Genomic DNA, 27,357 nt, shown 5'->3' with positions numbered 1-27,357 from the left:
CTTCAAGTTCTGATGGATGTTGTAAACATGGTGGACATTGATGGTCTTTCCAGTGAAGTTTTCTGTCTATTTGTAAGCAAAATGGGGTAAAATGGGCTAAATTTATTTGTAATTGTTGGGCGCATATGTGTAGGACAGAAAGCAGGGTGTAGAGACATAGAGGGAGGGTTTGTTTGTATCTCAGCATACTGACAACTATGTATTTGTAATTAAAAATCAAGTTTTGTCAACTGATGGTCGTTGTGGCATTGGGTTCATTGCGAAATATGGTAAAGGACTTTGAAATTTATCAAATATTTCTTCATAAAGTTTTGGGGGAATTTATATTTGTATTGGATAGAAATATGATTTATTTGTATTGAATTGTGGTTATTTTCTGTAGTTTTAATTTATTTTCATCGTCATAGTTGGCAGTGGGAGCCCTATTTTTTCTGATTTTCCGGGTATTTATATTTTTATTGTAGGTGAAAATGTTAGGACATTGTCTGATAGAGCCCCAAATTGCACGTTGTTCGTACTTTTGAGGAAGAAAAATCTCCCTGCGAGATTGGTGGGAAAATAAGTTATCCCTCTTGAAAAAATATTTCCGGTTTTGTTTGGTTGGTTTAACTGTTGGGAAGAAAATAAATCTTCCGCAAACTTCTTCATAAATTTAACACCATTTATGACAACAGCCACCCCCTTCTCTCCAAATGGATTGTCCACCCCACAGCATAGGAAGATCCATAACGTCCATTTCATGGGCCACAATTTAAATCGGTTCTATGGCAAAAGACAATTCATGCATTTAGATAATGTTTTGTACTTCCTATGTGCTCCTGTGAAAAAAAAAAAATTTGACATTCTCGGAGCTCCAACAATTTGTCTCGGATCTCCGAGAATATTGGCAGATGGAACCTGGACATATTGTCGGAGTTCCGACCAAAATTTTTGGAACTCCGAGATTTCACCCAGCAAACCTCGGAGCTCCGACCAAAAATCTCGGATCTCCGAGATTCGGTCCAGTAGGAATAATTTCCATCCGTCCCATCTCGGAACTCCGACAATATGTCTCGGATCTCCGAGAATATTGGCAGAAGGAACCTGGAAAATTTGTCGGAGTTCCGAGACAAATTTTCGGAACTCCGAGATTTCACCCAGCTAACCTCGGAGCTCCGAGAAAAAATCTCGGAACTCCGAGATTCGGTCCAGAAGGAATAAATGTATTCCGTCTCTTCTCGGAACTCCGAATCAATATCCCGGAACTCCGAGATTCGAACCGTCAGGAAGTCGGAATTCCGAGCCCATTTCTCGGAACTCCGACAATGAGTCCAGTAGAATTGAACGAAATTCCTCTATTCTCGGAACTCCGACAATATGTGTCGGAGCTCCGAGATCCGGCCAGCAACGTTATAACCGTCCAGGTTCGTTTTTTTAACTATTTTCTCCTCTTTCCCTCTTTCCCTCTTTCCCTCTTCCTTCCACTTCCCTTCAAACCCTAACTCCATTTTTCGTTTTCTCTGTCATTTTCTCCCTACATCATCCTCCAAAAGCCTCATCTCCCTTCCAAATCCCTCTCTTCTTCCTAAAACCCTACCATTTCACCCATTTTTCATTTTTTCTTTCTTTCCTTCTCTAAGTCTCCTGTTTTCCGCCATTTTTGGGGTATTCCTCATTTGTTTTACATATTCCTTTTCTCTCCACCCACATTTTCCCTCACCATGCCTCCTAGGACCAAAAATCTCAACATCGGAGGCTCCTCCCAAGTTCAAGACCCCGAATACGTTCCTGAAGTACTTCCCATGGAAGAAGGGCCTTCACGGAAGAAGGCGAAGGCGAAGGCTATGGCTGCCGAGGTTGTGCCCAAGTCCTATTTCACTGGGGATAAGGCCAAGAAACTCTGGGACGACGTCGGCACTAGGCGCGTCCTGACCGGTAGGTACATTGATCCCCCTGTCCTTGAAAATTTTGATTTAAAGGCCAAATTTGATGCTCTTCATTGGACACCCATCCTTCACATGAACGAACCCGTTTACCCTCGATTGGTGCGTCTCTTCTATGCCAATCTCACCATTTCCTCTTCCTTCTTCAAAATCGAATCTAAGGTCAAGAAAACTGTCATCAAACTCACCTATCAGACTTTTGCCACAGTATTTGGGATTAGCCATGAGGGCCTCTTACACTATTTTTGGCCGGACGATGGGACGCATGAACTTGATGATATTGATCATGACACTGTCTATGGTCGGATAACACGGCGCTACCACCCTAATATGCCCGTACAATCTGCCGACCTCATTCCGGTTGCGTGCGTGCTCCATAACTTCATGTACCACATCTTCATACCTCGTGGTGGGATGCGTGAAGCCCTAAAACCCTTAGAGTCTGCGATTTTGACTCGCTTCCACACCATGACTTCCCACTTTGATGACCAGTGGGCCGCCTATTATCGCTACATCTCCAGTGGTCAGTGGGGCCAGGCGCCGGGCAGTTCTTCTCATCACCCATCGCCTCCTTCGGAGCAGTAGATGGCTCTAGTTCTCTGATGATGGATCCTGTCTTGTTCAGATTTCTTTTTATATTAGCGTTATCTATATGTTTCTATAGTGTTTGGATTATCAGTTGGTTGTATGGATCATATTTAGGTAGTTGCTTGGATAGTCAGTTGGATCTTTTTGGGATGTATTCCATTTTATATAATTCTGTCACTGTTATGATGTGTCGTGGATGCTATGTCCTTTGAGTGGTTGTATGCACTTTCATTGGCTCACACCTACTCTCTTTCCTTTTGTTCCACCTTTTTTGGTGATGACAAAAGGGGGAGAATATTTGAGCTCCCAAGTCATAATAATATGCATATATTAAGGGGGAGTAAAGCTCTATGCTCCATTTTTTTGGGACATCAATGCCCTTCAAACGAACAAAAAGGTCAATAAATATAGGTTGCAAAATGACAAACTTTTTTTGGCCCTTTCTTACTAGCAGGGAAAAGCTTTTTGCAAACTTTTTTGCAAAATGACAAACTTTTTGCAAAATGAACAAAAAGGTCAATAATATGCATATATATATATATATATATATAACAAATTTAATTTTCCAGTTCTTGAATTTTCTTACCAGCAGGGAAAAGCTTATTTTAACAATGCTTGCAAGGTAGATCTCATTCGAGCTTCAGAAAACTGGGCAGTCTTCAACTATGACAACCCATTCCACCTTAAGAAAACAGGGTTTCCCTCAAAAAATTACAGCATACCAGTAATTACAGTATACCATTAATTACAGTATAACAAAGAATACAGTATTCCACCTTCAAAAAATTGGGTTTCCCTCATAAAACTGGGCAGCCTTCAACTATGCACACCACTAATTACAGTATACCATTAATTACAGTATAACAAAAAATAGAGTATTCCACCTTCAGAAAATTGGGTTTTCCTCAGAAAACTTGCCAGCCTTCAACTATGCACACCACTAATTACAGTATACCAAAAAAGGGTTTCCCTCAAAAAATTATTATATACAGCAACTAATTACTGTGCACACTTTCAATTAATCCACTTCTCCTCCTTCATCCAACTGGAGCCTCCAATGCATTCTCCGCGGAATAATTACGTGAAAAAAGGAGCTGCACAAGGTACACCCGACCTACAACACCACCACCACACCGAATAAGTATGGAATCGGGGATGTTCTATACTACTTATTGACCTCAATATATTACGTATCATGTACCTATTGAAAACGGGGGCAGAGGGTCCAATGGCAGATTCATCAGGGAGTTGTCTCTCCATGGGAGGTTCTCTGCAAGTCCTTTTGTTGTGGCCTAGTTTTCCACATATCGTACATTTGCGATGCACTCCACTCTGCAATTCGCGGTCAGATCTTCTCGTTCGCGGCCGTCCAGGTGGTCTTTTCGCTATTGGAGGTAATACAGTCTGCAGAGGTTCTGGAGGCAGTTCCCAATGAGTGCGATCTACTGTAGGGTGAAGCACCTCACAGTACGTTTCCCGATACATCTCTATACGAAACCATTTATGGCAATAATCGTACTCATCAAAATCTGTGATGGCAATGGCTGCCATGGCATGTCCGCACGGAAGCCCAAGCGTTTGGAACTCATGACATGTACAGGTTTGTTGCAGCAAGTTTACGACATCATGATGATCACGGGACCTTACTTCAAATTTGTGCACACCTACTCGATAAGCAGTATATCCGCGACCCTGTTCCCTGGCCAGTCCCAAATGTTTTTCTGCATAATGCGTGCACTTTGTTTCCCATTGAAGCCCCATCGCTTGACGTTTCTGTATGTATTCGGAGCTCTTAAAACGAGTCAGCTCCACCGCAGCTGCAATCGGCAATTTTCTGGCATCCTTTAGCACTGCATTGTAACACTCCGATCTATTGGTGGTCAACACATCATATCTTTCCCCCTTGAAGTAGAAACTAGCCCAGTTTTCCTTCGGAATAGCGGCTATCCAGTTGTGTGCATTTTCATTCCTCGCCTTAATTTTTTCCATTGTGTCTATGAAAACACTCTCTCTCAAAGCCCTAGCAGCTCTCCAGAACAATTTCTTAAGTAAAGGGTCTTTGAAGTCGGTGTACAGATTGGCGGCGAGGTGACGCATGCAGTAGCTATGGTTTGCAATAGGCATTACTTTAGGCACTGCTTGCATCAACCCCTTTTGTCGTTCGGAGAACAGGGTCAATGCGCCTATCCCCTCAGGCAATACGTGCCGCTTCACCAAATAGAGGAACCAGCACCAGCTATCTTCGTTCTCAGTCTCGACAACACCAAAAGCTAATAGAACTAATCCGTTGTTCCCGTCTACCCCAACTGCGATCAGTAAGATTCCAAGATACTTTCCACGTAGATGCGTCCCATCGACCAAAACTATCGATCTGAGTGTTCGTTGGAAAGAACGTATGCTGGGACCAAATGCCCAGAATAAGCGAGCAAATTTATCATCTCCCCCTGGACGTAGATCTCTCGCTCGAAAAACACGCATGTAGGTGCCCGGGTTTATTCTCATCATCTCAACTATCAGTGCAGGGAGCAAGCGGTACGAGTCCTCCACATTTCCACACTTTTATTTCAAGGATGATGTTCATCGCAAGGTGTGCTCTACGGTAGGTCATGGTTATACCCCAGTGCGACTTGATGTACTGTCTTATGATCCTTGTCCCCACATCTTCTGGACGGTCAAATAGGGGTAAGCATGTCTCGGCAACCCATGGGGATGTAGCTAGATGATTATCATTGCCCTTTAAGTGAGATGTACATGTATGGTCGCTCATCAACTTCTTCACTAACACATAAGTCATACGGCTAATGCCTGATATACGCCACTTGCAACCTGGTTCCTTGCATACAACGGCATACTTCTTGGGAGTTGACCGTGACTTCTTGAACATGAATCGTTGCCGAATTGCATACTCCTTAACGGCCTTCTTGAACTGCTTCATATTTGGATACATAGCCCCAACAGTTAACTCATCGAACTGAAGATTATCTGCATCTACCTCATCAGCCCCAACATACATGTCGTCTACTTCCAGTGGCCGACTTGTGCCAGCAGGTAGAAATGGCCAACCATTGGCGGTAGGGGGAGCCACTTCTGTTGGCCTAAGATTTTCACCAGAATCTTCGTTCTGATTTTCATTTCCATTATAATTTTCAGGATCATGGGCGGCCTCATCACCCTCCTCATCCTGAACCTCAGCCTCAGCCTCAGCCTCAGCCTCGTCATCATCCTCTGCAGGATCATCATCATTGTCATCTTCAGTTCTAAATTCTTCGAAATCACAACCGAAGACATGAAAATCATCCTCCAAAACGTTAATATGCTCCAACGGCACATCTGCATCATTCCCGGGGACAATGATATCTTCGGAGGTAGGGTTCTCATACATATCGTCCGAGAAGTTTTCATTTAGGTCAACTCGTACCCTACACATTTCAACAATATAAAATTAGGATAGTAGATTGAGTACTTCAATATAAATAAAATTGTACAAGACATACCTTGAACTAAATTGTGCCGAGTCACCTCCTATTTCTTATATTAACCAATTCTGTTTCATATTCTCTTTCTAAGTCTACTTCAAAACGAGAGTCGGGAGTGACAGTTACTCGTTCCGATGGATATCTTAGGTGTGGAATCGGTGGAACGAAAGTAGGAGGTATGCATGCATTATGAGAGGGATTTTGAGAGGGAATCGGTGGTACAGAAGTCAAACGTATGGGCAGGTTATGAGAGGGATTTCGAGGTGAAAAGGAAGTAGAAGGTATGACATTGTTTGTGGGCAGAATTGAAGAATAAGATTAATTTAGGCCATTGTTAATTTTTGTTATGTATAGCATCACAGAGTTGAAATTATCTTTCTCAAGCACCTTAACCAACGATTGGAAGATTTTATCGCTATCGACGTCGATTAGAGTGCTTATATATGGATCAACAACATATCGACATTTGATGGATAGTGACACCCGTCCTCCAATACTCCCAATTCGACTGTAGATTAGAGCCTCCAATTCTTTAAGATTCATTCGGGGACTTACCAATAACAATTTCTTACTCCCACCAACATATTCCCAATTAACTTCATCCTTCAGTATGCCATCATAGTGTAACAGTAGAGAAAGCATTGTGCGTGCCAGTTTACGAAGACCTGCAAAGGGCAGACAAGATATGATAAGAACCAGTACGTAAAGGGGGCTTCTCAAGGCGAATAAGTAGAGGCCGACATAAGCAAAACCTTCGGAGGCACACCTTGAAAGAAGAAATTATGACCTTCTTAATTGAAAACTTGTCTGCAAAATGAGTATATGATATGGTTAAGACTTAAACATGAGAAGAAGATGATAACATATTTTTTCTCAGTACATTTAATACCAGACTGAAGCATGGAAATAATTTAACATAAGTGAACATTGCATTTCGAGTATACAGGTCACAGTACGAAATCTAGTTTAAAGACGAAATCTACGAGAAATTAGTTTAACATGTTACATCTGGCAAGGATATAATATTTTCTTAATTAAATTACAGCAGAAGGGATTATGGGCCCTCAAATGGGGTAGAAGAAGTACCCTCGGAGGGTCCATCAAATCCAGAAGAAGGTCATCAAGTTCAAAGGCATGGGTTTTCAGCTACAAAAAAGGGGTTATTAGTACGTAAGGGGGGCTTCTCAAGGGCAATAGAGGGGAGCTATGGATGGTATTAGAGAAGGGATTATGGGCCCTCAAATGGGGTAGAAGAAGTACCCTCGGAGGGTCCATCAAATCCAGAAGAAGGTCCTGAAGTTCAAAGGCATGGGTTTTCAGCTACAAAAAAGGGGTTATTAGTACCTAAGGGAGGCTTCTCAAGGGCAACAGAGGGGAGCTATGCATGGTATTAGAGAAGGGATTATGGGCCCTCAAATGGGGTAGGAGAAGTACCCTTGGAGGGTCCATCAAATCCAGAAGAAGATCCTGAAGTTCAAAGGCATGGGTTTTCAGCTACAAACAAGGGGTTATTAGTACCTAAGGGAGGCTTCTCAAGGGCAATAGAGGGGAGCTATGCATAGTATTAGAAAAGGGATTATGGGCCCTCAAATGGGGTAGGAGAAGTACCCTTGGAGGGTCCATCAAATGCAGAAGAAGATCCTGAAGTTCAAAGGCATGGGTTTTCAGATAGAAAAAAGGGGTTATTAGTACGTAAGGGGGGCTTCTCAAGGGCAATAGAGGGGAGCTATGCATGGTATTAGAGAAGGGATTATGGGCCCTCAAATGGGGTAGGAGAAGTACCCTTGGAGGGTCCATCAAATCCAGAAGAAGGTCCTGAAGTTCAAAAGCATGTGTTTTCAGCTACAAAAAAGGGGTTATTAGTACGTAAGGGGGGCTTCTTAAGGGCAACAGAGGGGACCTATGGATGGTATTAGAGAAGGGATTATGGGCCCTCAAATGGGGTAGAAGAAGTACCCTTGGAGGGTCTATCAAATCCAGAAGATGGTCCTGAAGTTCAAAGTCATGGGTTTTCAGCTACAAAAAAGGGGTTACTAGTACCTAAGGGGGGCTTCTCAAGGGCAACCGATGGGAGCTATGCATGGTATTAGAGAAGGGATTATGGGCACTCAAATGGGGTAGAATAAGTACCCTTGGAGGGTCCATCAAATCCAGAAGAAAGTCCTGAAGTTGAAAGTCATGGGTTTTCAGCTACAAAAAGGGGTTATTAGTACCTAAGGGGGGCTTCTCAAGGGCAATAGAGGGGAGCTATGCATGGTATTAGAGAAGGGATTATGGGCCCTCAAATGGGGTAGAATAATTACCCTTGGAGGGTCCATCAAATCCAGAAGATGGTCCTGAAGTTCAAAGTCATGGGTTTTGAGCTACAAAAAGGGCTTACTAGTACCTAAGAGGGGCTTCTCAAGGCCAACAGAGGGGAGCTATGCATGGTATTAGAGAAGGGATTATGGGCCCTCAAATGGGGTAGGAGAAGTACCCTTAGAGGGTCCATCAAATCCAGAAGAAGGTCCTGAAGTTCAAAGGCATGGGTTTTCAGCTACAAAAAAGGGGTTATTAGTACGTAAGGGGGGCTTCTCAAGGGCAATAGAGGGGAGCTATGGATGGTATTAGAGAAGGGATTATGGGCCCTCAAATGGGGTAGAAGAAGTACCCTCGGAGGGTCTATCAAATCCAGAAGAAGGTCCTCAAGTTCAAAGGCATGGGTTTTCAGCTACAAAAAGGGGTTATTAGTACCTAAGGGAGGCTTCTCAAGGGCAACAGAGGGGAGCTATGCATGGTATTAGAGAAGGGATTGTGGGCCCTCAAATGAGGTAGAAGAAGTACCCTCGGAGGGTCCATCAAATCCAGAAGAAGGTCCTCAAGTTCAAAGGCATGGGTTTTCAGCTACAAAAAGGGGTTATTAGTACCTAAGGGAGGCTTCTCAAGGGCAACAGAAGGGAGCTATGCATGGTATTAGAGAAGGGATTATGGGCCCTCAAATGGGGTAGGAGAAGTACCCTCGGAGGGTCCATCAAATCCAGAAGAAGGTCCTCAAGTTCAAAGGCATGGGTTTTCAGCTACAAAAAAGGGGTTATTAGTACCTAAGGGAGGCTTCTCAAGGGCAACAGTGGGGAGCTATGCATGGTATTAGAGAAGGGATTATGGGCCCTCAAATGGGGTAGAAGAAGTACCCTCGGAGGGTCCATCAAATCCAGAAGAAGGTCCTGATGTTCAAAGGCATGGGTTTTCAGCTACAAAAAAGGGGTTATTAGTACCTAAGGGAGGCTTCTCAAGGGCAACAGAGGGGAGCTATGCATGGTATTAGAGAAGGGATTATGGGCCCTCAAATGGAGTAGGAGAAGTACCCTTGGAGGGTCCATCAAATCCAGAAGAAGGTCCTGAAGTTCAAAGGCATGGGTTTTCAGCTACAAACAAGGGGTTATTAGTACCAAAGGGAGGCTTCTCAAGGGCAATAGAGGGGAGCTATGCATAGTATTAGAAAAGGGATTATGGGCCCTCAAATGGGATAGGAGAAGTACCCTTGGAGGGTCCATCAAATGCAGAAGAAGATCCTGAAGTTCAAAGGCATGGGTTTTCAGCTAGAAAAAAAGGGTTATTAGTACGTAAGGGGGGCTTCTCAAAGGCAATAGAGGGGAGCTATGCATGGTATTAGAGAAGGGATTATGGGCCCTCAAATGGGGTAGGAGAAGTACCCTTAGAGGGTCCATCAAATCCAGAAGAAGGTCCTGAAGTTCAAAGGCATGTGTTTTCAGCTACAAAAAAGGGGTTATTAGTACGTAAGGGGGGCTTCTCAAGGGCAACAGAGGGGACCTATGGATGGTATTAGAGAAGGGATTATGGGCCCTCAAATGGGGTAGAAGAAGTACCCTTGGAGGGTCCATCAAATCCAGAAGATGGTCCTGAAGTTCAAAGTCATGGGTTTTCACCTACAAAAAAGGGGTTACTAGTACCTAAGGGGGGCTTCTCAAGGCCAATAGAGGGGACCTATGGATGGTATTAGAGAAGGGATTATGGGCCCTCAAATGGGGTAGGAGAAGTACCCTTGGAGGGTGCAGCAAATCCAAAGATGGTGCTCAAGTTGAAAGGCATGGGTTTTCAGTTACAAAGAAGGGGTTATTAGTACCTAAGGGGGGCTTCTCAAGGGCAACAGAGGGGAGCTATGCATGGTATTAGAGAAGGGATTATGGGCCCTCAAAAATTCTATCCCTACACTCTTCAAACTCATGTCTGTCTTCTTTTCGCAAGCACTTTCACATTTAACACCAAAGCTAAATGGGGTAGCATGAGTTTTGAATTACTAATAATAGCAATATCTTATGGAGCACAACCACCCTTTGCGCATTATCATATCACACTGCCACATTTCTCTTAAATAAAATCTTTGCAAATTATTTCTTTCAGATAGTAAAGAAAATAATATGAAAGATAACAAGGGGGTGAAGGTAACGGAGAAAGATATGTGATTGTATAAGAATGCCATCTGGAAACCTGTACCCCAAGTGTAAGAACGGTGTGTTTGCCACAAATGGTTTATTTTTTCTCTAAATATACACTCAACTCCTATTGTTAAAGCATCAATTTCTTTAATGTTAATCTTTATTTGTTAGTTTCAAGAATTTGTTGCTCAAAATAAATGGATGTTAAGAAAGCTTTTATTCATGGAAAGTTCAAAAGCATAAATGTAGTTCAAAAGCTTTTAGTATGAGAGGTGAGACTACAAACTACATCTACATCTCTACTATGACAGGTGAGAATACAAATTTGTCAACTGGCTACAAACTACATCTCTACTTCGTACTCACACCGAAGACAAATCATGAAAAATAAACTGAGACCAGGTAGGGTTTAATGTTTTCCAGGTTTCTTACGTGCTTCACCTTCGTCGAGATCGCCGGAGAGATTGCCTACGGCTCTGTTTGGTTGTCAAAAATCAGGCATCTCATTAGAATTTCGTGGGAATTTTAGATGCCGGCACGTCGTTTGGTTGTGTTTTTCAAACCCGATGGTCAAAACAACCACAACAATGTCGGGATACGGTCGGCCCACGTGGCTCTCCAATGAGAACCGAATGGCAAACCCCCAAAACCGAGTTTCTATATTAGAATTTCAACAGGAATGGCCTTCTCAAACGACGGATGAGGCTCCACGCACTGCTTCGTCGCATATCTTCTGCTAAATTCTTGTAACCAAATGGCATTTGGGAATTTAGTTCCAACAAAATCCTAGTAAGCATCCCTACAACCAAACGTTACTTCAAAACCCCACCCCCATAAGGTCCTTTCATTGCTATTCTGCATAAATCCCCTTTCACTTCCCCTTCCCGCCGAGATTCACGAACCAAACAGACCCGTAGAGATCGCTGGAAAGAGGACGGAAAAAAAAAAAAACACAGACGGGAGGAGAGAAGAGGGAAGAGAAAGAGAGGGAAACTGAAATGCTTTTTTATTCTTAAAAGTCATATCACCTATTTCTGCCACAAGGGCATTCTCGTCATTGAAAATTTTGAAAACCAAATTTTGACCCCTTCTGTCATTTTCAGCATACACTTGATCCCTCTGATATTATTTCTTTTATTTGTCCCCCCTCTGTCAAATTTTCTTTGTACAAAAATACTCTATAGATCATGCTGCCACCATAAAACCTGACATAGTAACATCAGTTCAAAGGGCAGTCCTTGTATATTCTATGCCCTCACAACAAGAGATAGCGACATGTGAATGTTAAGAACACTAGGCAGGACTGGCTAGTTACAGGTGCTGGTAATTTGGTGATTAAGCATGTCATAAATAGAAATTACGAAGAATTGTTCCACCAGGGCATGTTTGGCTACCATGAATTTTTTTTCCTAGAATCTGAGCTTACCCAATGCTGAGGGAGGCTAGGAGAGGGACTGAGGAAAAGGTATGAAAGCATGAAAAACAAGGAAACAAAAAACTATACCCATAATATGATCGACTTTTTCCTTGTTTTTTAGCCACTTCTCACACTCAACTCATTCCTGCCCTCTCAAGAATCCAACCATGCAAGCTGATCATTTGCAACATTTATTAATGGGAAGCCAGCTTCTTCGATTAGTGGACAATCAATTCTATGGCTACCATATACAGCTTCATTGAAAGTAATTGTTTTGGTATGAACATTGGTAATTCTTGGGTAATTGTTTTAGCCTGCCCAATGTACTGTTATAAAGACTTTACCTTACCTGTTCTCCCCCATTGTTTTAGCGTCGAAATTAAATGGTTATTTGTATTTGTTTTGGTGTTAGTATTTAGTTAGTTATGGATGGTGTTCTTAGCAATGTACTCTGCAAAACAATGCCTTCAATGTTGTCAAAAGTTGCTCAAACATTAATCATGCAGTATTTGTCATCAAAGTCCTCCATCGTATTGATGATATCTTCATAAGAAATACACCCATCCCAATTCCATATTGAAAATAGATCTTTATTCATTTTGTTTCTCTGTCCCTCTGCATTTCTCTTTATCGGTGGGGAATTGTACGATTGCAAACCTTGCGCTTTGCCACATAGTCCTTCGTTGCCAACAAATGTCCCTTGTTGGAAGGCTTTGCTGTTAGGAAGACTACGCACCAAATTATTGTATGATAAATCCATCAATGTCAAGCTGAGCATATCTTCCAAAGAAGATGGAATTGAACCGGTAAGCTTATCGTAGGAAATATTTAAGATTTCCAACATGTGTAATTTTCCTAGTTGGGGCGATATTTCTCCTGTAAGCAAGTTACAGCTAAGATCTAAAATATTTTGTAGCTCAGCTAGATTGCCAATTTGAAATGCAATGCTTTTCCATTCAAATGATTTCTGCTTAATTTCAAAGAACCAAGAGTGGAACCCAACATATCCCTCCACGCCACATGGCTTAGGGGGAGGGGTAGTTTTGCCATTTAAAGAAAACAAAAGGCCAAAAAAAACAGGAAAATAAGGAAAGTGATATTTACGCCCCTTTTGATCACCAGGAACACCCAGCTTCAGTATATCGGGGCAAATCTACTTTATGTCAGAAAAATCTAGTGGCTTTGATTGCAAAGTACACTAGCAAATGGGTGTCCCTGGGAATAAAAGGGGCGTAAATATCATTTCCCGAAAAGAATGCTAATGTGGGAAAAGGCTATTTGTTGGGATTACGGCAAAACACTAGCTACTTGCAATCAACGCATAAAAGTGAGATTTGAAAGAACGAAGTAGTGTGATGATTTAGGACAAAAACTAGCTACTTGCAAAGTATTATTTTCAACGCATAAGAGTGAGATTTGAAAGAACTTAGTGCGATGACTTTCATTGGCGCACTCACTATCGGATGGGACTGAAAATGAGTGCGGTGTCAGTAGATAAGGAGAGATGGCTAATTGGGGGAAATGATAAATGCACCCGTTTTCATCACTTGGGACACCCAGCAGAAGTGTCTCGATCAATGACTGTAGAGGGGCTGGTGTACTTCACTTGAGAAGGACTCAACGGATTTGATTGCCATGCGGACTGCAGTCGGGTGTGTCTCCTCATTTTTGTATGAGTTTTGCTAACGAGTGCCAGGGGTACTCCTTAAGGAGCATTGGAACCATGAATTTACATAAATTTACAAACTTGTGTAAAAAGTATCCAACCATGTGTAAATTCCTGTTTCCAATGCTCTTTGACGAGTGGCAAAACCCTTTTTTACATATTGATTTATTTTTTCATCCCTATATGCCTGCATTGTTTCCATCAAGATCAAGGGTATCTGTGAAATCCCAAGTATGGGGGGCAACTCGAGAGGGGTAGGGGTGAATTGGGTGTTACAAATTTTGCTCTTTGTGTGTGATAAGTGCCACAATAAATTCGGAGTGGTTAGAAACAATTTTTGGGGATTTTGATAAAAATTTTGCTTTTTGTGTGTGATAAGTACCACAATAAATGTAAACCCGTAACACCTTTTCAAGGGCCAATAAATGTAAAGACGAGGAGCATGTAACATATTTTAGAGTTATTAGCGTGCCTCACACTCTTGGTGGTCTATGTGTGAGCCCCAATCAGAAGCTTCTCCTACGTAAGAAACTGGTAAGTCTACAAAGATCAATGGTCTAAATGAAACATACATGTCTCCAAGTGGGACCCAAGACTTGATCTCGACGGTGACAATCAGCCTAGTCCGTCCCTTATTTTGATCAACTATATGAAATACTGACCTATACAATATAACTGAGTAGGTGAAGAGACCCAACCCATTTACACTTGAAATTCCATCAGTTGAGACATTTCGATTGTGTGGAATGGATTTGGAAAAGATGGAGTTCGAGCAGAGAACTTTCCAGAGATATGTTGCATGGGTGGCCGAGTTTGTGGATTTGCATTTACACATGCGAGTGCCATTGACACTGCCAGAAAAACTTCATTTCCAACTTGGTCTTCAGGATTTGGGAGCCGTGGGTCTAACACATCTTTTAGCAGTAGATTTTGGCCAACTTCAGATGATGATGTTAACAAGGAGGAGATGATATCTCCAGGGTGCCTTCCCATTATGACTTCAAGTGCTAAAACCCCAAAGCTATATACATCGCATTTCTCCGTCACTCTCATTGTGTAAGCAAGCTCTGCCAGACAAAAAAAGAAAAAGAAGTCAAATGACATAAAATTTCTAGGTTAAACAATGCTCTTACCATTCAAAAAAGAGAGAAAACTCTCTTAATTGTATAACATGAAACAAGTATTTCATCAAAAAGAGACTTCCATGTAAAATGAGCGTAAAACGAATTTTATGCCCATTTTTAAGTGGGGAAAAGGAGGTAAAATTTGTTTCACGCCCCTTAACATTTGCTAAGGCACATTGAAACCGTACATTGGCAGACCCTGACGAGAGATGTTTGTACATGAGTTTTACTTTGATTCTCGCCTAACCGTTGGATCATTATCATCTGGCCAAAATATGCTCAGAGATGGCAGATGAAATGTGACCCATTAGGCACAATCGAGGTACAATAAAAAAAATAGGCTAATAATTTGTCAAAAAATTCTAAATCTAAACGCTAGAAATTAAGCTAATCCATATCCTAATCTACCATTTTGAAGTTGGAAAATTTACAAAAATCATGTTGTGTAAAGTCTCCTTGTAAGGAATACCCAAAATTTTGGATAATTAGAAGTCACCAGTCACTTGCTCAGAGTGACTTAAAGAAAAATTTCCTCCGATTTTAACGTAATTTTTTGTTTTGGTTGAGCAAGAAATAGGCCTTGTTTATTTTGGACTTTTGAGAACCGATTATGAGACCAAAAACTGAATATTGGACTCAAATATAAGTTTAATTTTGAGTCCAATAATCAGTTTTGGACTACCACACAGTTTTCAAAATCCAAAACAAACAGAGACTTAGGATATAGGGCCAATCACATCAATGGTCTAAAACATTTTGTCCTTCCATAGGTGTGCCAAATGACATAACAATAAAATAAGGCACAATTTTCTAGACAATTATACTGCAACAATAAAGTAGGCACAATATAGGAGGAACTAACCTGGAGCAACATATCCACGAGTGCCTGCAAGTTCTGTCCAGTTGGATGAATCCGGCATTAGAATTCTAGCAGTACCAAAATCAGATACGTGAGCCTCAAATTTTGAATCCAATAAAACATTTTTGCTTGAGATATCTCGATGAACTATTGGCGGGTCGCAATCATGATGCATGTATGATAAAGAATGTGCCACAGCTTTAATAATATTAACCCTCTTCACCCAATCCAACTCCATCGCCCCTTCGTCACTGCTTAGTATATTAGCCAAATTTCCTCTTTCTATATACTCATAAATGAGAAACATACATCGACGGTGGGAGCAAAACCCGTAAAGCTTGACAACATTGCGGTGACGGATTTCTGTTAATGCACGTACCTCATTTCTAAAACTTCTCTGATCAATTTGCTCGCCATCTTCCAATTTGTGAAGTTTTTTTACAGCTACTGTTTGCCCTGTTGGCAGATATGCTTTGTAAACTCTCCCATATCCGCCTTCCCCGATGCAGTATCTGTCATCAAAATCCTCTGTTGCATCAATGATATCTTCATAAGAAATACACCCATCCCAATTCCATATCGAAAATAGGTTCCTTTCATTTCTTTGTCCCTCTGCATTTCTTGTTCTGGGGCAAAAAAAGGAAGAAATGCCAAAAACTAGAAGTAGAAGGAATAGTGCGCTCAAAAGAGGAAGAATGATCAATATGATAGCATTGTGTCTCTTTTTTGGTTCACCATTGTTTATTGGCATGGAATTGCATGGTTGCAAACCTTGCGCTTTGCCGCATAAACCTTTGTTGCCGACAAATGTCCCTTGTTGGAAGGCTTTGTTGTTAGGAAGGCTACCCACCAAATTATTGTATGATAAATCAATCGATGTCAAGCTGAGCATATTTTCTAGAGAAGATGGAATTGACCCAGAAAGCTTGTTGTGGGAGAGATTTAAGATTTCCAGCATGTGTAATTTTTGCAGTTGGGGCGATATTTCTCCTGTGAGCATGTTAAAACTAAGATCTAGCATAATTTGCAGCTCTGCTAGATTGCCAATTTGAAATGGAATGCTTCCATTCAAATGATTTCTGCTTAAGTTCAAAGAATGCAATTTCGAGCAATCTTCTAGTTGTTCTGGTATCGATCCAGTTAGTTTGTTTGCTGATAGGTCCAGGATCTCCAAATTGGACAGTTTTCCCATTTCTGATGGTATCCAACCAGAAAGTTGGTTACCATTTAAACTCATCTTATATAAAGTTGTCAAGCTCCCCAATTCCTTTGGAATCTCTCCGACCAAAAGGTTTGAAGAAATGTCGAATAGTTCTAGTTGAATCAACTGTCCAAACTCCGGTGGTATTTTACCAGCTATCAAGTTCCCTGAGAACTTTAAACTTGTCAAACTTTTACACTTGCCCCAACTTGGAGAGAGTTCACCAGACAAACGGTTGTGGCTCAAGTCAATATATGTTAGATTAGGACAAACTCCAAAGACATCGGACATATTTCCGGTGAGCTGGTTTCCTTGGAGAAAAAATCTGGTTAATGACGTGCAGTTTCTCCAGGTTTTGGGGATCTGACCCGAAAGTTGATTGTCGAATAGAGATAGATTGGCTAGCCTTTTAAGATCACCCAAAGAGGATGGAATTGAACCTATTAGAAGGTTGGAGCTCATGTATAGTTCACCCAAAAATTTCAAATTTCCTATTTCCTTAGGGATGGGGCCAGAGAGATTATTGCTGAAGAGGTACAACGTGACAAGGTTGGTCAAGTTTCCTATTGTGGAAGGAATGGAACTTGTTAGAATGTTATCGTACATTGCCATATCACCCATATTTTTCAAATTTCCTATTTCTTCAGGGATGGGGCCCGAGAGATTATTGCTGAAGAGTTGCAACGTGACAAGGTTGGTCAAGTTTCCTAAGGTCGAAGGAATGGAACCTGTTAGAATGTTATCGCACATGTCTAGTTCAACCATTTTTTTCAAATTTCCTATTTCTTTTGGGATGGGGCCAGAGAGCTTATTGTTGTAGAGGTACAACGTGACAAGGTTGGTCAAGTTTCCTATTGTGGAAGGAATGGAACCTGTTAGAATGTTATCGTACATTGCCATACCACCCATATTTTTCAAATTCCCTATTTCTTCAGGGATGGGGCCAGAGAGATTATTCTTGTAGAGGTACAACGTGACAAGGTTGGTCAAGTTTCCTACTGTGGAAGGAATGGAACATGTTAGAATGTTATTGGACATATCCAGATCAGCCATATTTTTCAAATTTCCTATTTCTTCAGGGATGGGGCCAGAGAGCTTATTGTTGTTAAGGTACAACGTGACAAGGTTGGTCAAGTTTCCTAATGTGGAAGGAATGGAACCTGTTAGAATGTTATCGGACATTTCTAGATCAGCCATATTTTTCAAATATCCTATTTCTTCAGGGATGGGGCCAGAGAGATTATTGTTGTAGAGGTACAACGTGACAAGGTTGGTCAAGTTTCCTAAGGTAGAAGGAATGGAACGTGTTAGAATGTTATCGGACATGCCTAGTTCAACCATTTTTTTCAAATTTCCTATTTCTTTTGGGATGGGGCCAGAGAGCTTATTGTTGTTAAGGTACAACGTGACAAGGTTGGTCAAGTTTCCTATTGTGGAAGAAATGGAACCTGTTAGAATGTTATCGTACATTGCCATATCACCCATATTTTTCAAATTGCCTATTTCTTCAGGGATGGGGCCAGAGAGATTATTCTTGTGGAGGTACAACGTGACAAGGTTGGTCAAGTTTCCTACTGTGGAAGGAATGGAACCTGTTAGAATGTTATCAGACATTTCTAGATCAACCATATTTTTCAAAAATCCTATTTCTTCAGGGATGGGGCCAGAGAGATTATTGTTGTTGAGGTACAACGTGACAAGGTTGGTCAAGTTTACTATTGTTGAAGGAATGGAACCTGTTAGAATGTTATAGGAGATTCTCAGATCAGCCATATTTTTCAAATTTCCTATTTCTTTTGGGATGGGGCCAGAGAGATTATTGTTGTAGAGGTACAACGTGACAAGGTTGGTCAAGTTTCCTATTGCGGAAGGAATTGTTCTGAAGAGTGCATTGTTGCTAAGATCAAGATTGGCAAGTTTGGGAAAGGAAGAGAATTTGAAGTTATAGAGCTTACCTTGCAAACCTACACTTGTTAGGTTTATTTGAGTGACACTTCCTTCGTGGTTACATGCTATTCCCCTCCAATTGCATGGGCTTTTATTGGTGGAATTGTGAAGTGACCATGAATTGAGAGGAGCTTGGTTAAGGAGGCTAGTTTTCCAGCCGAGGAGAGCCTCTGCTTCTACTGAATTTGCCGTTGTTGAACGGCAAGAAAGCAACAGAAAGAAAAAAAGTAAAGAGAAGAGGGAGAGAGATTTCTCCAAGGCCATGGTTGTTGGTGGTGTTTGAGATTTTTCGGTCATGTTGGATGTAGATTTATAGTGAAAAAGTCGTTTGTCCTTCTATGCCGTGTAAGAACCGTAGTCTTTTCTAAGCGTGTAAGAACCGTATTTTTCTAAGCGTGTATGAACCGTAGTCTTTTCTTCTTCTTGATCATTCACCACAAAAATGTTAAATTAAATGAATAAAAAATGCTCCTCGGCAAGATGGTCCAATGGGTGAACTCTTGTAGGTATTTTTCTGGGGTGCCCTTCTGTTTAACATTCTTCTTATAATTATAAGTACAGAACGATTAAGCTATCTTTGGAATCAATGACTGTGATCAATTCTAGTATTCCAGATGGGAATCTGTATATAAAATCAAGTATTCCATTGGATCCACACCACCAAAGTAGATTATTTATTGTTTTACGTAGGGCTGTTCACTATATGGTTATAACCGAAATAACCTACCGAACCGAATTCAGTCGGTTATTTCGGTTCGGTTAAATGGTAATTCGGTTCGGTTTCGGTTTCTATTACTAATAAATTTCGGTTCTCGGTTTCGGTGTCGGTTTTATTAAAATAATTCGGTTAGAACCGAAAAACCGAATGGGGAGGATTGCCATATGCTATTTTATTTGTCCCCATCTGTTCCCTTCCTATGCTCATTTGTTTTTTAGTGAATTAAAAAATGTATCACTCATCATTGCCTTTCAACAGCTTTTGACTACTTTTGACTAAAATCACATGGTTTCCTTAAAACCATGGGCTGGTTTTCATTAAAACCAATAGCTTTTTGACTACTTTTGAGCAAAACCACATGGTTTCCTTAAAACCATGGGCTGGTTTTCATTAAAACCATGTTGTCAATTTCAAATTTTCAAATTCGTATTAAAGGGGAGGGAAACATCATTCCCAGGAAAAGACAAAGTATTAAGGGTGGAAACTTAAAAGACTTAAAGGGGTTTTCTAGTAATTTTGATAAACAAACAGTCAAAAGACTCAAAACACCCCCTTTTCAGATTTTCTAGTTTTCTTTGGGCATTTGCTTTCTAGAGTTTTGAGGTTTTCCACTTTTATTTTTGCCCAAACAACGCTTTTGAGTTCCTTCCGATGACTCCTCCTTCCCCGGCGGGCAGTGGGATCTCCTCCTCTTCCTTCTCCGGTGGCATCTCCTCCATGGCTCCACCTCCTCTTCTCTGGTGGGATCTCCTCCTCCTCCTCTTCTCCGGCTCCCGGTAGGACTCCAAAAACCCTCTCCTCCTTCTGCAGTTCTTCTCTCTGTTTTTTTTACAGATTTAATCGATTTTACATATTCAGTGGGGGATGCATTTCGGTTATAACCAAAGTAACCGAACAACCGAATTCTTGTTTCGGTTTCGGTTCGGTTAGTGTATATTTCGGTTACGGTTTCGGTTACCTTTTTTAGATGACCGAAATTTTTCGATTCGGTTATTTTTGGCAAAATCGGTTCGGTTATAACCGAATACACAGCCCTAGTTTTACGTTTACATTTTTCAGTGCTATTATAAACACGATGGAATAATTATTCCACTTCAGTGACGTGGATCCATTGGGGGCGCACTTGCTGCCGGTGTTTGCAAGGAAACCCTTCAATTTAGCATTCCTCTAATCATGAAGTGTGATACTAAGTAAATGAAACTGTTTTCTCGATAGTCACACTCATCTCTTGGGCTGTTACTCTTCTCAACTACCTATCATCTGATCGGGCGGCCCATATTAAAACAAAAGTGTACGAACGGCATCGATGGATGCGATTTGTTCCAAAAAGAGCCAATACGTTTGGGGGAGGACCGGAGGACTACGAGTCTCTTTTGTGAGTACGCGACTTTTCCACATCTTCTCCCAGCCGATGGGCCTCACGGGGAGTGAGTCAATGTACAAAAATGGCAGCGGTTGAACATTCATGCCATTGGCCTCATTGTGATTGGGCCAAAGTGGATTGATATTATTGATTTTGGCATGCCCGGTTGTAGGATATAAGAAGAGACGATTAATTTGGGATGGGTCTTTGATGTATTAAGTTGAGGTGTTTTTCCCCTCATCTTCTTGTTATTATTGATGTCACGCCCCGAACCCGGAATTCGGGGTCCGGCCAAGTGACAGTCGCTACACGCTCGCAGGATCACCCCCACAAGCATGCAAGGCTCCATCACAACCAACTATTAACAACATTCAGAGCGTCTAATAAATATGAAAGTTTTAGTCTCAATTAAAGTTCAAATGAAATACATATATAATAGGTCTATTTAAATCTGAATCCAATAATACTTATTCAACGACAATCACCTTAATCAAGTAATAAAATTCTCAAAGCTGGAATACTGAAAGAAAGTAGGAGGAGCAATTTGACCCCCTGACAAGTTGTGAAGACTTAGTGCCATCACGGGTTGCTTTGTGGAGGAGCAATTTGACCCCATGACACTAGCCCGGGTGAGAACAAAGCATGTAAATGGATGAATATGACCTCAAAATGTAAGCATCTAGACATAGGGATTTAATAGGCAACTTATCATAAAGCCATTTCGGAACTCAGTTTTGCATGGGAGAACATCGCACTCACATATGCTTACTTTTTAGAAGATTTTGTCTTATTAATTTAATTCATCTAAGGTGGCTGTTCTCTCCTGCAAAAGTGAGCCGTGGAATGGCTTTCAGTGAAATTGCCTATGAAATTCCTCCATACCTACTATGAATTTTAAGACTTTCAGGGATGGCAGCCCATGTTTTTCGCGTGACATCAAGTGGGGAAATTGGTTGAAGTGACTTCATCATTTTTGCTACTAAAGATGCAAGAATCAGATAAATGGTCCAAGTGCATCATGACTAGAGAGGTTTGGACGTGCCCACCTAAAAAAACAGTTTGGAAGAAAATATGACAGGAGATGGTCGAGGCCCGACAAAAGGTGGTCCATCGGTCACAATAGAGATTCAAAATTATAAAGAAATAGGCTAATATCTTGCAGAAAAATTACAAATAAAAACACTAGAAATTAAGGTACTTCATATCCTAATCAAAAATTTTATAAGTTGGAAAATTTACTAAAAATCCCCTCCCTTTGACTAAAGTCTCCTAGTAAGAAATACACAAAATTTTGGATATTGCTTAGAGCGACTTCAATGAAAAATTTCCACCAATTTTAAGGTTCTTTTATGCTTTGGTTGTGCAAGAATTAGGCCCAGATTGTTTTGGATTTTGAAAACAGATTGTGAGCCTCAAACTGATTATTGGACTCAAATATATGTTTAATTTTAAGTCCAATAATCCTTTTTAGACTCACAATCGGCTCTCAAAATCAACAACAAACATGTCCTTACGATATTGTATCTCTAAGGTGGCGTCAATCACATCAATGGTCCAAAACATTCTGTCCTTCATTGAGTGAGCCCAATAACATAAAAACTAGATAAGACGTAATTTTCTAAACAATTATGCTGCAACAATAAAGCAGGAACAAAATATGAGAAACTAACCTGGAGCAACATATCCTGAGTGCCCGCAAGTTCTGTCCAATTGAATTGGATGAATCAGGCATTAGAAGTCTAGCAGTACCAAAATCAGAGACATGAGCCTCAAATTCTGAATCAAATAAAACATTTTTGCTAGAGATATCTCGATGAACTATTGGTGGAGCGCAATCATGATGCATGTATGATAAAGAATGTGCCACAGCTTTTATAATATTCACCCTCTTCACCCAATCTATCTCCATTGCCCCTTCTTCACTGCTTAGGATACTAGCCAAATTTCCTCTTTCCATATACTCATAAATCAGAAACATGCATCAGCGATGGGAAATATCCACGTTGGCAAATTTGCATACAAAGAGATTTAAGTGATCCACGTTGGCAAATTTGCTGCGGCAAATATCCTGAGAGGTTGTTGTCCCCCAAATCGAGTCTTTCCAAATTTATTAGACTTGACATTTCTTGAGGATGTGAACCAGAAAGGTGATTTTTATATAGGTGTAGAACCACTAGCTTTTTAAGATTAGCTAAAGTAGAAGGAATGGAACCTATTAGAATGTTAGAGCACATTGTAGGTCAATCAAGATTTTCAAATCTCCTATTTCTTTAGGGATGGGGCTAGAGAGCTTATTACCAAAGAGGTGCAAGATGGAAAGCTTAGTCAAGTTTCCTAATGTGGAAGGAATGGAACCTGTTAGAATGTTTGAGGACATGTAAAGTTGAGCCATATTTTTCAAATCACCAATTTCATTAGGGATGGGGCCAGAGAGCTTATTACTGAAGAGGTGCAAGATGGAAAGCTTAGTCAAGTTTACTAATGTGGAAGGAATGGAACCTGTTAGAATGTTAGAGGACATGTCAAGTTCAACATTATTTTTCAAATAACCAATTTCTTTAGAGTATGTACCTATTATTTTAAGCACCCTGTATTCTATGTCTAGAGATTTTAGAAATGTCAGTAAGATCCAACTCAAAACATATATCCATTATCTTTTATTACATGATCGTCATGGCAATCGTCCTTTTTCTTTTCAGATATTTTAAGGTTATCATTATGATTGGGCTTGTTAAAATCTTCAGCCAGATTTTATTAATTACATTGACCATCAAGATAATGATGTCTACAAGATCTTAGTTGACTTCATTTTCATCTATATTATCTCCTTCGTATGCTTCCATTCTATTAGTTAGATCTTCTGATTCCTTCTCTTACTTTCAGATGCATATTGTTGTCCTCCTGATTATGAAAACCTTGATCTTCATCCTCTAGAGACTGATTGAACCTCTCCTGAGTTGCATCTTTTTTTATAATTTTCAATGTCTCCATTTGATTTTGGTTTTTTGTTTGTTGTTCGGTCATTTTCTAACTAGATTTCAACCATTCTTTGGATATCTACACAAATCATTGTTGTGTCATATTAAATAACCTCTTGTCCCATTGAGTTTTTTTACAATCTCATGAAAGCCAATGTCGAAAATATCAATATTGATTGGCATATCAATGATTTGCCTCTGAATCTTGTGATAAAAATTCCAACAGTCCCAAAAAACAGAGCTATAGAGAAAATTTGAACCACGTTATGTTTACTTTTAGGAATGTACTAGGGACCATCGCAGAAGGCATTTCGCAGAAGGACTGTTGCATGTTAGACCAGCCACAGAGGCTCACTTTTCAGCAGATTTTGTCATCATTCATGAGGTGGCTCGTCTGACACGCGACAGACCATCTGCAAAATGCCTTCTGCGATGGTCCCTAGCAAATCCCTTAAATTTATTTTTATTAATTTTCGGCATACTTTGAGTAAAAAATATGATTTGATAATTTTAATTCGAAACTCATTAGCATTCTTATATGTCACAGAATACAGGAAAGGTGCACATTGCTGGGGTTGGATTTGTGCTTCTTCTTAATCTCTTATAGTAGATCATTCTGCATTTTTGTATAACCTACATATGGAGCATACGTGACTTCAATTTTTAAGAAAAGTAATTCATTGTATGAGCCTCTTTTAGATCCCCTTTTTGTTGAAAATATAATTCGTGGTGCACTTGTTTCAAAATGTGAGATTTGTACAAAACTTCTCTATATGCCTGAGCTATAACAGGTACATAGAAAGTTTTCATACCTGGTCTTGAAACTGTTCATTCCCTTGTTTTACTTCTGTAATTAATTCTGTTATTCCCATTGTTGACCACATACTGAATTAGATCTTTCTAGTGATGTATACTGTATATCCAACAACAAAATTGTGGAAAATAAAACGACATATGTCTAGTGCAAGTCGCTTTTCTGTATTCGTACTAATCCTGTAGCAGCTGACCTTAGCACTCTTCGAAGTCATTTTCTCATCTAAGCTGATTACGGACTATTTTTTAGCAGCTTGTAGTCATACAACAAATCTTACATGGGCGGATATTTGAAATGAGGGCATCTTCCTGGGGTTGGGCAATAGATTTGTTCTTTTTTTTCCCCACATGAAAATCATTCTCAAGTACGTGCATGACCTATGAAATTTAGGCGACACTCCGCATGTGCTAGATAATTAGTTCAAGGTAATACCAACCCCTTTCTGGAATTTATTATATACCTTCCTGGGTTTGGGCACTTAAAAAGTCCTCTTTGGAAGGTATTATGATATACATTGCTGGGCACTTGAAATGAGCAATTTCCTAGCTAGCTGGGCAGTTGGTTTATTTTTTGTCATTACTGATGCGCTTTGGAAATGTTGAAATGGCAAAATACTTAGCAATCAATTTCCATGGTTTAACATGATTGGAGTAGCACTACTTTTTCTAACATGGTCTGTTTTTATTCCTCTGGCCTCTGGGAAATTACTAAAAGTGCTCTTTATTTTTCACAAATGTACTATTTGAGACACATTGCCCATCTCTGATTCCATAAATCTGCCGCACTCAAAATGTTTGGACAGGAGGAAGGGGCCGAGGCAGGGGTGGTTATCAGACAGAGGCTCCTAGGGGCCGCTTTGGTGCCCGAACTTTTGGACGGGGAAGCGGACAAGACGGCAGCGACAGGGACTACAGTAACAAGCCAAGGGGAAATGGTTTCCACTAGCGGGGTCTGCGTCAAGAGAGGAGTGTCTTGGGGAACCAATTTTCATGGAATGGTCTGAACCCATCCGAAGCCTCAGATTCTTAGTTCATATCTTGAGGGAGAGCTCTAGTTTTGAGGTGCAGTACTTTCTCCTCATTTAGAGAAAAAAAATGGATATTAACAAAAAAAAAAGGAACTATGCTACCTGGTTGATCAGTTTGCGAAGACCCTGTTCAGGTTCGCAGTTCACAAGTCACATGAAACCAGTATATTAGGGTTGATTTTGTTATGCCATTCTAATTAGTACTAGTAGATTATTGATTAGTATGTATGTGGAGCAATTATTTATTGGTCGTTATGCACTTTATGTGGAGCCAATAGTAGCACTCGACTTGTTACTATAGATGCCATAGGGCTGCAACAGGGTCGGGTTTTTCAAAACCCTAGCCCAACCCTGGATCCCATTATCTCGGTCCTGACTCTGAGTTAGGGCCAGAAAACCTCAACCCATTACCCGCTCTACAGGGTATTGTGTTGGCCCTGGCCCGCCCCGATTGGGCAGGGCCGGGCTATTTGATTATTGGACCATTCATCTTGTCCCAACTATTTGTTTAGAGATTAGTATACATGTGGGCTCCATTACTTTTTACCCATAAAGACTAGTTTTCTTTCAATGTAAATAAAAAATTATTGAAGTTGATGAGAAACAGATAATTAAAGTCTCAAGCTTGAGCCCATGTCACAGATGGAAGACTATTTTAGTCATAAAAGCACGTATTTTTTGATGTTTTCTTGTAAATTATTAACGGCTAGTTAGTTTAATATTCTTACAAAGCTAGCTGTAATAAACCCACCAAATTAGAGAAACCTCACCTGTCATTCAAAACCTAACCACGGTTAAAACCATAACCCCCCGTCTAAAACCACATTTACTCCCTCTACCCATTTAACCATTATCCCCCCGCCTCTCTCTCCGTTCTCCTCTACCTCTCTTCTCACTGTTGGGCCCACGGGAGGGGCCCCACCCGAACCCACCTAGCCCCACAATGTCTGAACCTCTCATTCCCATCCAGCTCCTCGAAATCAACATCATCTCTGCCAAAGATCTCTCCCCGGTCACCCGTGCTGTGCGCACGTTCGCCGTCGCATTGCTACACTTTGAAGCTCGAGAGGTGGCGGACGGTGCTTCTGCCGATATACGATCGTGGGTGAATCGGCACAGACGGAGGAACACAGAGGGAGGAGGGGGGTTTGTTCTCTTGCTACGGTGAGTCGTTTGGATGTGAGTGTTCCATCTCCTGTGGTTTAAACCCAAGGAAGAAGTAGGTGCAATCATATCCGCACAAATGCACTGGATTCCAATTAAACTCCGAAATTAAGCGTGCTTGGGTTGTACCCTCGCTAGAGGGAGGGTCCACCTCAGTCCCTCCTATGTTACATGGCCCCGCTCTTTCAGCATATAGCCTGGCGGATGTCCAATGGAGGCCCACAGGACTTTTGCTTCATAAATCACAATGCATCTGCGAATGTGTTCTGACCCTGTGGGAATGGAATTGAGCAACGCGGTTCTTTTCAAAGTAATTTATTCGCCTTTGTTTTAAAGTGATTTTAAGTGTAAAAACTAATCTATAAGATATATTCCAATGATTCATCAAAGATTATGATTTAGCCATAAGTTTAACATACATATGTAACTGGTATGTCTATGCTCAAACCTCTATCGTGCAAAAAATACGTGCTTTTATAAAGGAAAATGGTAAATTCACCACTTTTCTTTATTTGGGAGAGCCAGCTCCGGTGTACGTTGCAATCAGGTCCGTTGAATTCTACTAGGCGAAGTAGATTAGCCCCTCTCTGGTAGGGGTGGACATGGTTCAGGTTGGTTCGGTTCTCTGGTAAACTCAGAGCTGAACCAATCCCTATT

The 27,357-nt window shown here is 40.8% G+C and overlaps 3 protein-coding genes and 1 long non-coding RNA gene across 4 annotated transcripts; 1 reads left to right on the top strand and 3 right to left on the bottom strand.

Annotated features, from left to right (window-relative positions):
- Positions 1 to 3,587: 3,587 nt before the first annotated feature.
- On the bottom strand, positions 3,588 to 4,988 carry LOC143891263 (uncharacterized). Its single transcript, XM_077395882.1, has 2 exons — positions 4,638 to 4,988; positions 3,588 to 4,484 (listed from the first exon to the last, which is right to left on the bottom strand). The coding sequence occupies exons 1-2, from the start codon at positions 4,986 to 4,988 to the stop codon at positions 3,588 to 3,590; spliced, it is 1,248 nt and encodes a 415-aa protein (XP_077251997.1).
- An 8,931-nt stretch (positions 4,989 to 13,919) lies between these two features.
- LOC143890154 (uncharacterized) lies at positions 13,920 to 18,900 on the bottom strand. Its single transcript, XM_077394728.1, has 2 exons — positions 15,492 to 18,900; positions 13,920 to 14,572 (listed from the first exon to the last, which is right to left on the bottom strand). The coding sequence occupies exons 1-2, from the start codon at positions 18,898 to 18,900 to the stop codon at positions 14,208 to 14,210; spliced, it is 3,774 nt and encodes a 1,257-aa protein (XP_077250843.1). The 3' UTR covers positions 13,920 to 14,207.
- An 899-nt stretch (positions 18,901 to 19,799) lies between these two features.
- LOC143890155 (uncharacterized) lies at positions 19,800 to 25,798 on the top strand. Its single transcript, XR_013255132.1, has 2 exons — positions 19,800 to 20,130; positions 25,312 to 25,798. It is a non-coding gene; the product is annotated as an uncharacterized LOC143890155 (long non-coding RNA).
- Positions 22,679 to 24,567, bottom strand: LOC143890553 (uncharacterized). The gene is given in 4 exon segments (XM_077395281.1): positions 22,679 to 22,971; positions 22,974 to 23,318; positions 23,809 to 23,899; positions 24,508 to 24,567. Coding segments are annotated over 4 exon segments (789 nt in total).
- Positions 25,799 to 27,357: the final 1,559 nt, after the last annotated feature.

Source organism: Tasmannia lanceolata, unplaced genomic scaffold (genome assembly GCF_043159265.1).
Source record: "Tasmannia lanceolata isolate RefF3 unplaced genomic scaffold, GAP_Taslan_0.1 ptg000013l, whole genome shotgun sequence".
Classification (NCBI taxonomy): Eukaryota; Viridiplantae; Streptophyta; class Magnoliopsida; order Canellales; family Winteraceae; genus Tasmannia; species Tasmannia lanceolata.
Note: the sequence above shows the minus strand (reverse complement) of the source record. Positions and strands in the feature narration are given on the sequence as shown.

What these genes read in the sequence shown, in the direction of transcription:
- LOC143891263 (XM_077395882.1), bottom strand. Translation starts at nt 4,988, where the DNA reads ATGCGTGTTTTTCGAGCGAGAGATCTACGTCCAGGGGGAGATGATAAA. An exon ending in TGATGCAAGCAGTGCCTAAA is followed by an intron (nt 4,485 to 4,637) that starts GTAATGCCTATT and finishes GAAAAAATTAAG; the next exon opens with GCGAGGAATGAAAATGCACA.
- LOC143890154 (XM_077394728.1), bottom strand. Translation starts at nt 18,900, where the DNA reads ATGGCCTTGGAGAAATCTCTCTCCCTCTTCTCTTTACTTTTTTTCTTT. An exon ending in TCGTGGATATGTTGCTCCAG is followed by an intron (nt 14,573 to 15,491) that starts GTTAGTTCCTCC and finishes TTTGTCTGGCAG; the next exon opens with AGCTTGCTTACACAATGAGA.